General features: G+C 46.9%; 3 protein-coding genes across 3 annotated transcripts in view; all 3 read left to right on the plus strand.

Annotated features, from left to right (window-relative positions):
- The window catches only part of LOC308591559 (myosin regulatory light chain 2A, cardiac muscle isoform-like), a gene marked incomplete at its 3' end in the record, with an annotated part of 50,531 nt that extends 42,997 nt beyond the window's left edge, over nucleotides 1–7,534 (plus strand). The window contains exons 2-4 of the mRNA XM_081202326.1: nucleotides 2,211–2,300; nucleotides 5,133–5,208; nucleotides 7,356–7,534. Of these exons, the coding sequence (XP_081058452.1) occupies nucleotides 2,211–2,300; nucleotides 5,133–5,208; nucleotides 7,356–7,534 (345 nt within the window). The remainder of the gene's footprint in view (nucleotides 1–2,210; nucleotides 2,301–5,132; nucleotides 5,209–7,355) is intronic.
- A 2,400-nt stretch (nucleotides 7,535–9,934) lies between these two features.
- On the plus strand, nucleotides 9,935–10,961 carry LOC308591560 (disintegrin and metalloproteinase domain-containing protein 9-like; the record flags this gene model as incomplete). The annotated part of the gene is made up of 1 exon (XM_081202327.1): nucleotides 9,935–10,961. Exon 1 carries the CDS (start codon nucleotides 10,317–10,319, stop codon nucleotides 10,959–10,961), a length of 645 nt encoding a protein of 214 aa, XP_081058453.1. The 5' UTR covers nucleotides 9,935–10,316.
- A 905-nt stretch (nucleotides 10,962–11,866) lies between these two features.
- Nucleotides 11,867–13,270, plus strand: LOC308591561 (disintegrin and metalloproteinase domain-containing protein 21-like; the record flags this gene model as incomplete). The annotated part of the gene is made up of 1 exon (XM_081202328.1): nucleotides 11,867–13,270. A coding segment is annotated over exon 1 (1,332 nt), but the record flags the coding sequence as incomplete, so codon positions are not given.
- Between the last annotated feature and the right edge of the window lies 1 nt (nucleotide 13,271).

The following is a 13,271-nucleotide window of genomic DNA, read 5'->3' on the forward strand; positions in this document are numbered from 1 at the left end:
AGGTAAAGGTAAAGGGACCCCTGACCATTGGGTCCAGTCATGGCTGACTCTGGGGTTGTGGTGCTCATCTCGCTTTACTGAAAAAGAAGAGTTTGGATTTGATATCCCGCCTTTCACTCCCTTTAAGGAGTCTCAAAGCGGCTAACATTCTCCTTTCCCTTCCTCCCCCACAACAAACACTCTGTGAGGTGAGTGGGGCAGAGAGACTTCAGAGAAGTGTGACTGGCCCAAGGTCACCCAGCAGCTGCATGTGGAGGAGCGGAGACGCGAACCCAGTTCCGCAGATTACGAGACTACCGCTCTTAACCACTACACCACACTGGCTCTCCACTGGCCGAGGGAGCTGGCGTACATGTGGCCAGCATGACTAAGCCGCTTCTGGCAAACCAGAGCAGCGCACAGAAACGCCGTTTACCTTCCCGCCGGAGCGGTACCTATTTATGTACTTGCACTGGCATGCCTTAGAACTGCTAGGTTGGCAGGAGCAGGGACCGAGCAACGGGAGCTCACCCCGTCAAGGGGATTCAAACTGCCGACCTTCTGATCGGCAAGTCCTAGGCTCTGTGGTTTAACCCACAGTGCCACCCACGTCCCACAAAAGAGGAATGCCTCCTGGTATGAACAGGAAAAGACAGAAGTTGGTCCCCATACACAAATGCAAGCATGTGCAGGTTTGGTCTGCTGTACTCCCATCTAATTTCAAGGGATGGATGAATAGGCAAATGATGCACAAATGTGGGCAAGCCCTGAATCAACCTTCCCAAGTAGATGGGCTGGCTGAGGATGGAGGGAACTGCAGTGCAAAACACCATCTAAATAAAAAGAGCCAAGAGCCAAGAGACTGAACTATAAACTGGAAAGTCCCCAGTTTGCCAGGCACCTTTGCTGCAAACTCACTAGGAGGCCTTAGTTGAGCCTCAGTCTTCCCATCTACAATATGGGGCTAATAATAATGCCGGTCTGTCATACAGGGCCGTGTTAGGGGCTACACGATAATGTAGGCTAAATTGTTATAGGGGTACATGTCCCTTGGCTTTGTGGTCTAAACCACTGTGCTGCTTGGACTTGCCGATTGGAAGGTCGCAATGGGGTGAGCTCCTGTTGTTCAGTCCCAGCTCCTGTCCACCTAGCAGTTCGAAAGCACGTCAAAGTGCAAGTAGATCAATAGGTACCACTCCAGCGGGAAGGTAAACAGCGTTTCCATGTGCTGCTCTGGCTTCGCCAGAAGCGGCTTAGTCATGCTGGCCACATGACCCAGAAAAACTGTTTGCGGATAAACGCCAGATCCCTTGGCCAGTAAAGCGAGATGAGTGCCGCAACCCCAGAGTCGTTCGCGACTGGACTTAACTTTCAGGGGTCCCTTTACCTTTATTAGGATGAGAGTCAGGGTCGTATGAAAGATTGTCTCCGATTTATTGCAATTTACATTTTATTTTGCAATTACAGTGTCCAAGATGAGCCTTCCCCCCTGCTATTCTGCATATACTTGCAGTGCACTGTCCATCTCGTTGGGGGGGTGTGCGCGCAAACAACAGTCCTTTGTGCCACAACTTCTATGGACTCCATTCTCCATTGTTTGCCGGCACTGGACAAAGCAGTCAATGGACTTGTCGGGAAAGGAAATGATGTGGTCGAGTGTCTCTTTATGTTTCTCACTTACAGAAAACATTTGCTTGGGCCACAGAAAAGGGATTCTCTTTGCTTTCCATCTCAAACAGTGCAGAACTGTCAGGCTTTGCTGGGAACTGATGTGACTTCATTGCTTCAGCACTCCTCCCGGGATGCTTCTCAGCGAAACCACCACCACTGTGAATGAGCAGAGCTTGTGTTTGTGTGTGTGTGTGTGTGTGTGTGTGTGTGTGTGTGAGAGAGAGAGAGAGAGAGAGAGAGAGAGAGAGAGAGAGAGAGAGAGAGAGAGAGAGAGAGAGAGAGAGAGAAGCATCTGAATCCAAAAGAGCTGGGAGGGGGTTGCCTTGCCTTTTAATGCAAGCAGAGGAGACTGAACGCTGGGAGATTCAGGACAGACGAAAAGAAGCAAACCACTAAGCCCTATGGGAAAGACAGCTCTGATTCTATGGAATAATATAAATAAATGATAAAATCTGCCGGCACCTTCCTTTTGCTTCCCACCTCTGCTGCAGCCCTGCTGCAGCTCCAAGGCTTAAGGGGGCACCCGTGAATAACAATTGTCCCCCTTGCATCTCTCGAAGTCTCCCAAGAAAGCCAAGAAGCGATCCGAAGGCGCCAACTCCAACGTCTTTTCCATGTTTGAGCAGGCTCAGATCCAGGAGTTCAAGGAGGTACGTCAAGACAGCCCAAGAAGAAAAGCGGCGGGGGGGGGGGAATGGCCTTTTGGGGGAGAGTTGCACCCAAAATCTTCCTAAATAGTTCTGGTCTTGTTTGTTTTTTCAAAAAAATTATTGAGTTTCCAAATTTATATAATAAAAAAAGAAAACATTACATTACAAAGAAAACAGACAAACAGACATTTATCTTAACCGTTAGATATCCACTTTTGTACCATTGTTATATGACTTCCTCAAATCCCACTAGCTGAGTTTCCAGATTATTCATTGTCGCAGTTTTCCAACACTATTTTCCAATAATAATTACTTAGTCATTTAACATCTTTCTTCCTTTCCATATTGACTTCAATCCATAGTATTATGTAATTTAACATAGTTATCTCCTAGACCAATCAGTTACTCACAAGTAGTTCTACTTAGATTAACTTAACATATTTATTTAAATAGTCCTTAAATTTCTTCCATTCATTATGATACTCCTCCTCCTTCTGATCACAGATTCTTCCGGTTAGGTCGGCCAGCTCTAAAAATTCCATCATCTTCATCTGCCAGTCCTCCACTGTTGGTAAATCTTGTAGTTCCCAATTTTTAGCTAACAAAATTTTGTTAGCTTCCTAGATCATTCTGAGAAAGCTGTCCAAGCTGGCTGTGCACTGAGTCAAAGGGGCAGCTCTACATTCAAATCTCACTCTCCACAAACTCCCCTGAAGTGCCTTTGGCTTATCTCTCAGTCTCAGTTCCACACCTGTAATAAAAGCAGCACCTCTTTGCAGGCGTTCCTTTGCTAAACCAAATCAGCCGGCCGCAGGCAGCCTTGTGTCTTGAGGGCAGGCCAGGCCAATGCTTTTACTCATTTATTTTAAGCACAGAATTGCACGCCAAGTCCTGGGTGAGTCCACATTCTCAGAGACTAAAGGTTCTAGAAACCAATTAAAAGGGGCTTAAATGGGAAGCCCGGTCTCAGCCATGGAACCTGTTCACAATACCAGAGCTTAAATGCTGGAATACAAGACTCCTGCCAATTTCAACGCATGGCAAAACACCAGCAGGTGGTGCATACTCTGAGCTGACTTTCTCTCCGCCCCCCCCCCTTTCTATTTTTGTTCGGTTCTGCAGAACAGATTTCTGGGTTTGCTCTGGGTGTGGGGAGGGGGAGGCATTGAAGTAAGGGGGGGCACCCAATCTAGTTCCCAATTTGCAGTGACCACATTCCCGCAGCATTTTGCAATTATTTTATTTTATTTTAATATTATTTTTAAATAACTTTTTTATTCAAAAGTAAAACAAAACATATTATCCAGAAACATATCATCCTTATTTCCCCCCCATTTTCCCTCCCTCCCCTCCCTCCCCCCACAGAACCCCCCACCCCCCGACTTCCCTCAGTTCCAGTCTTTGATTTCTCTAAAAGTGCTGTTTTCTGCATGTTACACAGTTGTATAGATCCTCAAACTATTTAGCTGATTATTATCAATAAAAAGTTTGTGAATGTTTATTCAAAGCCAGCCAAGGAGTCCAGTTCGCTTTGTTGCGTCTTCAAATACTTTGTAAAGGGTTCCCATTCATTTTTAAAGTCACAGTTATCCTTGTCCCGTAGCTTAGATGTCAGTTTTGCCAGTTCTGCATAATCCATCAATTTTTCTTGCCATGATTCTTTAGTTGGGGGTTTCTTCAGTCTTCCATCCTTGTGCTATTAAAACTCTCGCGGCCGTTGTCGCATACATGAAGATGTTTTTCAGCTTTTTTGGCAGATCTTTCCCTACAATCCCTAATAAAAATGCTTCAGGTTTTTTAACAAATGTTAAATGGAACATTTTCTTCAATTCGTTGTATATCATTTCCCAAATTACCTTACAATCCCACCACATATGATAAAATGTCCCCTCCTTTTCCTTACACCTCCAACATATATTTGAACTAGTTTTGTACATTTTCCCTAACTGCACTGGTGTTGTGTACCATCTGGCAATGCATTTATTTTAAAGCCCTCGTGAAAATTCACCGGCATTTTAGTGTGAATTTCTCCTCATGCACACATTTGCGAATGTAATTTCCCCTAATAATATTGCCAAGATTCTCAGGAAAGGATATATCAAGAACTCTGGCCAAAAGTTTCAATATAAGGAATAATTCCTACTCAAGAGTTGAAATGAAAATGCACAGAGAAACGCAAGAAAACTTGGATGCAATTATCTAAGACGCATGTCGAAAAAGAAACATGAAAGAATTAAATGATACAGACTTTCAACAAATTTATAGTCGTCAAAAAACCGAGCTGAAGAAGGCGTGTACTCCGAAACAGGGCCCTGTCCTGGTTACCACTACTGAGTCGTACATCTGATTCACACTCCGGATACTCCTTTTTGGCCCTATTTGATCCTTTATTCTTTATTCTGATTTTATATAATGTGGACTCTTTTTGACTGCTATTGAGACTTGTATAAAACAATTGTTGTGCACTGGTATTTCATGTACCTTTGTACTATATCACTGTATATTTGAAACTACATTATTTCTGTACTTAAACGTTGTATCCAAACTTACCATTACTTTAAAACTATCGTACTTACACGTTGTGTTTAAATTTACTACTAGCTTCAAACTGTTATTCTTAGCAGAATACACACGTTTTTCATTTCAACTCTTGAGTAGGAATTATTCCTTATATTGAAACTTTTGGCCAGAGTTCCTGATATATCCTTTTCAGTGCAGTTTCAACAAGAACTCCAATTTCTTTAAAGATTCTCAGGAAAGCAATTTCTGCATCTAGCATGACCTTGCAGTGTGGCCAGGTAACACAACTGTGCCCTGATATCCCTCATTTAGGCCTTCACTATCATGGATCAGAACCGCGATGGGTTCATTGACAAAACAGACCTGAGAGATACGTTCGCCGCATTAGGTAAGCAAAGAAACCCTATAAAACACCCAAAAGCTAGTAAGCAGAACCAGGACAAACCTTACATTTTTATGGCTTTGTATCTAATCTGTTCTGTCTGCTTTTAAAACTGCCTCTAGTGTTTTTAATTATTATGATTATGTATTATCCATAACTGTATTACAGAGGATTTGTCTGTTTTGCTTTTCTTTACCTTTGTATAGCAACCTAGTATCTTTGTAAAAAATAATAATAAAAAAGGTGGGGTGGGAAAGGTTGCATTCATTGCTGGTCCTACGCAGAGTAGACCCACTGAAATTAATGAACCTGAGTCAGTGATGTAGCGTGGGTTGTCAGCACCCGGGGCAAGGCAAGTAATTTGCGCCCCCTAACCCGTGGATTTTAGCAGGGGCAGAGAGCTGTGAGTGCGAGCGCCCCCCCCAGATGTTGCGCCCAGTGCGGCCGGCCCCCCACGCTATGCCACTGCCCTGAGTTAGGCCCCATCTGCACTGTATACATTTAAAGCAGTATCATACCACTATAAAGAGACTACAATTCCCAGACAGTGTATTCCTCTTCCTAGGGAACTCTGGGAACTGTAGCTCTGGGAGGGGGATAGGGTGCCCTCCTAACTGCTCTCAGCACCCTTCACAAACTACATCTCCCAGAATTCCTTAGGGGCGACCACGCCTGTTTGAAGTGTTGTGATTCTGCTTTAAATGCATAGAGAAGATGGGGCCTCTTGGGTTCATTAATTTCAGTGGGTCGGCTCTGAATAGGACTCAAGTTGGATTAAAAAAAACCAAAGAGCAGCCTAAAATAGACATACATACAGCATGCATTAATTTTTTCCAACGAAAAGGCCTATTTCAATTGCCAACATTTTCTCTTCTCTCACCACCCAACTAAAATTCTCTGCCAGGTCCACCAACTTAAATTCAAAATGTCGATTCCCACAAAGTCTGAAAAACCAAGCATGCAGTAATCTGAATCATTTGCTGTTCAAAGATCTGGGATCTTTCTGAAAGTTCAGCAGGACTTGTAACCCATCAAGCCCAAACCAGTCTGCATTCATTCATTCATTCATTTCCTGCATTTATATCTCACCTTTTCCTCCAAGGAGCTCATTATGGATCTCCTCCTGCTCATTTAATCTACACAGCAAACCTGTGAGGGAGGTGAGACTGGGAGGCAGAAAGTGGCCCAAGGCCAGTTCCAATGGGCTTCATGGATCTGAATGCTTGCTGGATCCCAGTCCAGCTTTCTAACCACTACACCACACTGCCTCTCATGAGCCCTGTAAACTATTTATAGTGGCCTGCTGTGTGCCCGGCAACCCTAATTTTTGCAGTTCCAGGTAACAAAACAGCCCTCTGGTGGGCCACCAGATGCAGTTGGTCGGTTGCCAAAGGTCTGGTGGTGGGCCTCTCAATTTGGTGTGGCCAACACGGTGCTCTCTTTTCGAACTAAAACACCCATCACCCATGGCTGTCGGCTCTGCTGACTGGGGCTGGTGGAAATTATAGTCCCCCAAAAGGCGACAAGCTGCCTGCTCCTGTTGCACAGGCTTAATGTGATAATTCCTAAATGGTCTCTGTCCAGTATACCTGAAGGAGCATCTCCACCCCCATCGTTCTGCCCAGACGCTGAGGTCCAGCGCCGAGGGCCTTCTGGCAGCTCCCTCACCGCGAGAAGCCAAGTTACAGGGAACCAGGCAGAGGGCCTTCTCGGTAGTGGCACCCTCCCTGTGGAACTTCCTCCCACCAGATGTCAAAGAGAAGAACAACTACCAAACTTTTAGAAGACATATGAAGGCAGCCCTGTTTAGGGAAGCTTTTAATGTTTGATGTATTACGGTATTTTAATATTTTGTTGGAAGCCGCCCAGAGTGGCTGGGGAAGCCCAGCCAGATGGGCGGGGTATAAATAATAAATTATTATTATTATTATTAGTTTGATATTTGAATGGATCGTTGACAAATCTCCCCTAGAGTTCTTCTACTCCAGGCATCCCCACCCTGTGGCCCTCCACATGTTTTGGCCTACAACTCCCATGATTCCTAGCTAACAGGACCAGTGGTGAGGGATGATGGGAACTGTAGTCTAAAACATCTGGAGGGCCAAAGGTTGGGGATGCCTGTTCTACTCTGTCATTTTTCCCTCCTTCCTCAGGACGCTTGAATGTGAAGAATGAAGAACTGGACGACATGGTCAAGGAAGCTCCTGGGCCTATAAATTTCACAGTGTTCCTGACCATGTTTGGGGAAAAACTTAAAGGTGAGAATGGAGACGAGGGTAGAAGGTGTTTCCCCGCCACCCTCCATGCCACAAGCAAGGAGCACCTTCTGTGAAGAGGTTCTTGGCATCTCCTCACTGCCTGCTCCATCCACCTTGCCACACACATAGAATCATAGAGTTGTGAGTGCCTGGAGGCGGTTGGAGGATGGTTGGTGGCTAACAGATTGAGGCCGAATCCTGACAAGACAGAAGTACTGTTTTGGGGGGGACAGTGGGTGGGTGTGGGGGATTCCCTGCTCCTGAATGGGGAAACTGTGCCCCTGAAGGACCAGGTGCGCAGCCTGGGAGTCATTTTGGACCCACAATTGCCCATGGAGGCGCAGGTTAATTCTGTGTACAGGGCGGCTGTCTACCAGCTCCATCTGGTACGCAGGCTGAGACCCTATCTGCCCGTGGGCTGTCTTGCCAGAGTGGTGCATGCTCTAGTTATCTCCTGCTTGGACTACTGCAATGCGCTCTACGTGGGGCTACCTTTGAAGGTGACCCGGAAACTGCAATTAACCCAGAATGCGGCAGCTAGACTGGTGACTGGGAGTGGCCACCAGGACCATATAACACCGGTCTTGAAAGACCTGCATTGGCTCCCAGTACGTTTCCGAGCACAATTCAAAGTGTTGGTGCTGACCTTTAAAGCCCTAAACGGCCTCGGTCCAGCATACCTGAAGGAGCGTCTCCACCCCCATCATTCTGCCCGGACGCTGAGGTCCAGAGCCGAGGGCCTTCTGGCGGTTCCCTCATTGCCTGCACTGCCTGCTCCCCCTTTCCATTTTAAGCCTGGTGGACTAGGCCCTACAGTCCCTCTGGGTTGCAACACCAGTCTGTAGCTCAGTGATACTGGATAGTTTTAGAAAATTTACAGTTACGTTGTACTGGAGCTCTATATAAGCAGGCCGACTGAACCCTTCAGTTCAGTTCAGTTCTGGTCTGTCAATAAACAAGAGCTGTTTGAAGAATCGCTGTGTCGTCTGATATGTTCACCCACAACTTAACACTGGTGACGAAGGTGGGATCGATGGACATCAGAGCACAGCCAGATGCGGCCACTCTCTGAGCTGAATCACTGAGCTGAATCACTGAACGTCACTTTCGATCCCTTATTTGCATAACTATCTACAGTATGCCCCTGCTGGCCCAGGGTGAGAACTTCAGCACATAACAGATACAACATCTGCTTTGCATGCAAAAGGTCCCGGGTTCAGTCCCCGACAGCATCTCCAGGTAGGGCTTGGGCGAGAGAGCTCTTGCCAGTCAGTGTAGGAAATATTGACCCAGATGGGCCAATGATCTGTACAAGGCAGCGTCCCATGTTCTGCCAGCTGATCCTAAGGGTCTCAAGGCTTGACTCTCCAGTCCAGCCAACTTGTCTCGTGTCTGAGTCTTTCCTGTGGGTACTGCTTTGGGTCTTGATCTCTGCCTAGTTTTGATTCTATGCCCCTATCCTTTCCCACCACTTCTCCTATATTGGGCTGCAGTTCCCTCCTTGCATTGTTTATTGTGTTATCACCAGGTTGGGCACGGCTTTCCTTTCGGATAGAGGTCAAGTAGGAGCAGCCTCCATCTCCTCTCTGTCCCTCAATAGCATTTCTTCGTTTTCTCCCCTCAGAGGACTTGCTTGTTCTTCCTGCTGCTTTGAACATAGCCAAATAAACCTTTATTGCGTGGCAAGTCCCCCTCCCCCCCTTGAGAAATAAATACACATGACGCGGTATTTAAGGTTAATGGGTGAAAACAGCCACAACTTTATTGATTGTAGGAATTGAGCGGTATTGGCTTAGGCCTATCGGCTATCAGCTGGAGAGGCGAAGAGAGGGCGGTCCTCGGGCGCGCCGGGCATAAATAGCCCAGGTCACACACACACACCCCCGACCAGCCAATTGGCTAGGCAGGGAGATGACACGCGTGAGGATTCCCTCATTCTTGCGGGGGCTGTGAGCCCGCAACCCCACCTCCTCTTCAGTTTGGAAGTGGCTTTATTATCTTTCACCTCTCTTGCAAGCCTGAGATCATTCTGAGCTTTAGCCCGCCTGACCTTTCCCCCTGTCACAGTTGGCTACTCATGTATACTCTTCCTTCACAATTCCCCTTTAAACCCACAGTGTGAATGTGGCCTAGGTTAGCCCTCTTGGCCAGGATTCCAGCAATAAGTGGGTCCTGATCCACATCGAGAATAGCAAACAGCTGCTCTCTACCGTGTTCCGTGCTCTTCCAATGCCCACCTGCCTCAGCCGATGGAATGTCCACATTCAAAAAAGCCTGGTCATGGAAATTCCCACCACAGGAGAGGACATTTGAACCGGTATGGTGGTTCCTCCTCCCTCTTTGTCGTCTCCTTTGTCTTCTAGAAGTCTCTGGAAATACACTTTAGAAGATTAAATGAGAATTCCTGGGACTAGAGGAATATAATTATTGGGGTATCTTCCTCTCTCTGCTGTCCACCATTTCCTTCTTTTGGTCCTTCTTATCACCCGGAAAGGTGACCACAACAGCTTCTGAGAAGAGAAACTTGTGGCGCCTAGGCCCTAAAATTGCGGAGGCCTTTAGAGTCAAAGGTTTAAGGACGGACAGTGTTTTGGTTACCCTAACTCCATTTGCATATGCCAGACAGCAGTGGGCGCTTCACCTTTTTAAACTCTCTCACAACCAAATGATGTTGACGACTGTCAAGAGAGAGATGGTGGCAGTGGCAGGAATTGCCTTGTGTTTTCTTGAGCACGCTGACAAGTCTAAAAAAGCCTCTTGAGAATTAATGATTGGTGGGGATGTTAAGTCACAAAGCCCAGTCTGTCTCCTCTCTACTCTAGGCTGTTTAAGGATAGTGAATAGTGGAAGCAAATCATGGCACGTGGCAGCGGTGGCCTCCACAAATGGTTGGTTCTGCAGTTGACGAATCCTGTTATTTTGCTGGGGTTCCTCCTTCCCACCAGCTCATTTCCTGCTCCTGAGTATACGTGGTATGAAGTGATCACCCCAAGGCAGTTGGTGCTTTTTGAAGGGAAAGCCAAGAAGGATGACCTTTCCTATATCCTCAATGTATCAGGAAAGGACTACGTCATTCAGTTGAAGCCCAGGAAGGATGACTTCCTGGTCAAAAGCCTCCCACTCTTCACATACAGTTCCCAGGGCAGACGGATCGAAAGTCATCCCTACATCCCTGTTGAATGCTACCACGAAGGGCATGTGGATGGCGTAGCCAATTCGCTTGTGGTTCTTAAGACCTGCTCTGGCTTGACAGGATTCCTAAGTATCAGAGACAGAAATTATGGCATAGAGCCTTTCCACGATTCTTCAGCTTTTCAGCACCTTCTCTACCTGATCAACGAACCAAAGCCTTGTATGTGTGGAATGAGAGCTCCAGTTGCAAAGCGTCAGGCAGAAGAACTGAGGGCGGAAATGGGGACCCGGCGTGACCCAAGGCACTCAATGCCCTTCCAATGCCCACCTGCCTCAGCCGATGGAATGTCCACATTCAAAAAAGGATGAGAAACCGTTAGCCTGCTCATGGAATTTCCCACCACAGGAGAGGACATTTGAACCGGTATGGTTATCTTTCACCTCTCTTGCAAGCCTGAGATCATTCTGAGCTTTAGCCCGCCTGACCTTTCCCCCTGTCACAGTTGGCTACTCATGTATACTCTTCCTTCACAATTCCCCTTTAAACCCACAGTGTGAATGTGGCCTAGGTTAGCCCTCTTGGCCAGGATTCCAGCAATAAGTGGGTCCTGATCCACATCGAGAATAGCAAACAGCTGCTCTCTACTGTGTTCCTCCAATGCCCACCTGCCTCAGCCGATGGAATGTCCACATTCAAAAAAGCATGAGAAACCTTTAGCCTGGTCATGGAATTTCCCACCACAGGAGAGGACATTTGAACCGGTATGGTGGTTCCTCCTCCCTCTTTGTCGTCTCCTTTGTCATCTAGAAGTCTCTGGAAATACACTTTAGAAGATTAAATGAGAATTCCTGGGACTAGAGGAATATAATTATTGGGGTATCTTCCTCTCTCTGCTGTCCACCCTTCCTCCTTTTGGTCCTTCTTATCACCCAGAAAGGTGACCACAACAGCTTCTGAGAAGAGAAACTTGTGGCGCCTAGGCCCTAAAGTTGTGGAGGCCTTTAGAGTCAAAGGTTTAAGGACGGCCTGTGTTTTGGTTACCCTAACTCCATTTGCATATGCCAGACAGCAGTGGGCGCTTCACCTTTTTAAACTCTCTCACAACCAAATGATGTTGACGACTGTCAAGAGAGAGATGGTGGCAGTGGCAGGAATTGCCTTGTGTTTTCTTGAGCACGCTGACAAGTCTAAAAAAGCCTCTTGAGAATTAATGATTGGTGGGGATGTTAAGTCAGAAAGCCCAGTCTATTCCTACAATCAAAAATTTCTCTCCTTGTACTTGAATTTCAATTTCTCTCCTCTCTCCTCTAGGCTGTTTAAGGATAGTGAATAGTGGAAGCAAATCATGGCACGTGGCAGCGGTGGCCTCCACAAATGGTTGGTTCTGCAGTTGACGAATCCTGTTATTTTGCTGGGGTTCCTCCTTCCCACCAGCTCATTTCCTGCTCCTGAGTATACGTGGTATGAAGTGATCACCCCAAGGCAGTTGGTGCTTTTTGAAGGGAAAGCCAAGAAGGATGACCTTTCCTATATCCTCAATGTATCAGGAAAGGACTACGTCATTCAGTTGAAGCCCAGGAAGGATGACTTCCTGGTCAAAAACCTCCCACTCTTCACATACAGTTCCCAGGGCAGACGGATCGAAAGTCATCCCTACATCCCTGTTGAATGCTACCACGAAGGGCATGTGGATGGCGTAGCCAATTCGCTTGTGGTTCTTAAGACCTGCTCTGGCTTGACAGGATTCCTAAGTATCAGAGACAGAAATTATGGCATAGAGCCTTTCCACGATTCTTCAGCTTTTCAGCACCTTCTCTACCTGATCAACGAACCAAAGCCTTGTATGTGTGGAATGAGAGCTCCAGTTGCAAAGCGTCAGGCAGAAGAACTGAGGGCGGAAAGGGGGACCCGGCGTGACCCAAGGCACCCAAAATACATTGAGCTGTACATTGTTGTGGACGAGAAGCTGTTTCAGTTTGAAGGTGCCAATCAAACCAGGATGGCATACCTCATTTTGGACATAGTTAACTTAATGGGTGTGCACTTCCAGGTGCTGCACACAAGTATTGTCCTGGTTGGACTGGAGATCTGGAACACAGGCAACCCTTTCGAGGTTACAAATAACGTTGGGTTGCTTCTGAATAATTTCAACAGCTGGAGAGTGAACCGTCTTGCGAAGTGGATGAAGCACGACACAGCCCTGTTGCTCACTCACCAGGAGTTCGAGCACACCCTCGGGAAGTCATACGGTAATGCCATCTGCAGGCCAAGCTATTCTGCAGGGGTTTTGAGCTACTTGCAGAAGAATCCAATTCTCTTTTCAAGGGCCATGTCCCATGAGTTGGGTCATCACATGGGGCTTGAACACGACGAATCCAACTGTGTTTGTGGAGGATACAAAACCTGTGTCATGCATTCGTACCAGGCAGAAACGAACGAGTTCAGCAACTGCAGCATTCACACTTATGCAGAACTTGTGCTGGAAGGGAACCTGGACTGCCTGGACAACAGGCCCCAAAAAATACCACCTATCAAGCATTGCGGCAATGGATTGTTGGATAAGGGAGAAGAATGTGACTGCGGCGGCACGCAGAGGTGCAGGCAGGATCTTTGCTGCAACGCTGACTGCACCTTGAAGCCACGTGCACAGTGCTCTTCTGGGGCATGTTGTAAAAACT

This window comes from Podarcis bocagei, assembly GCF_964188305.1.
Source record: "Podarcis bocagei genome assembly, chromosome: 7".
NCBI classification, from domain to species: Eukaryota; Metazoa; Chordata; class Lepidosauria; order Squamata; family Lacertidae; genus Podarcis; species Podarcis bocagei.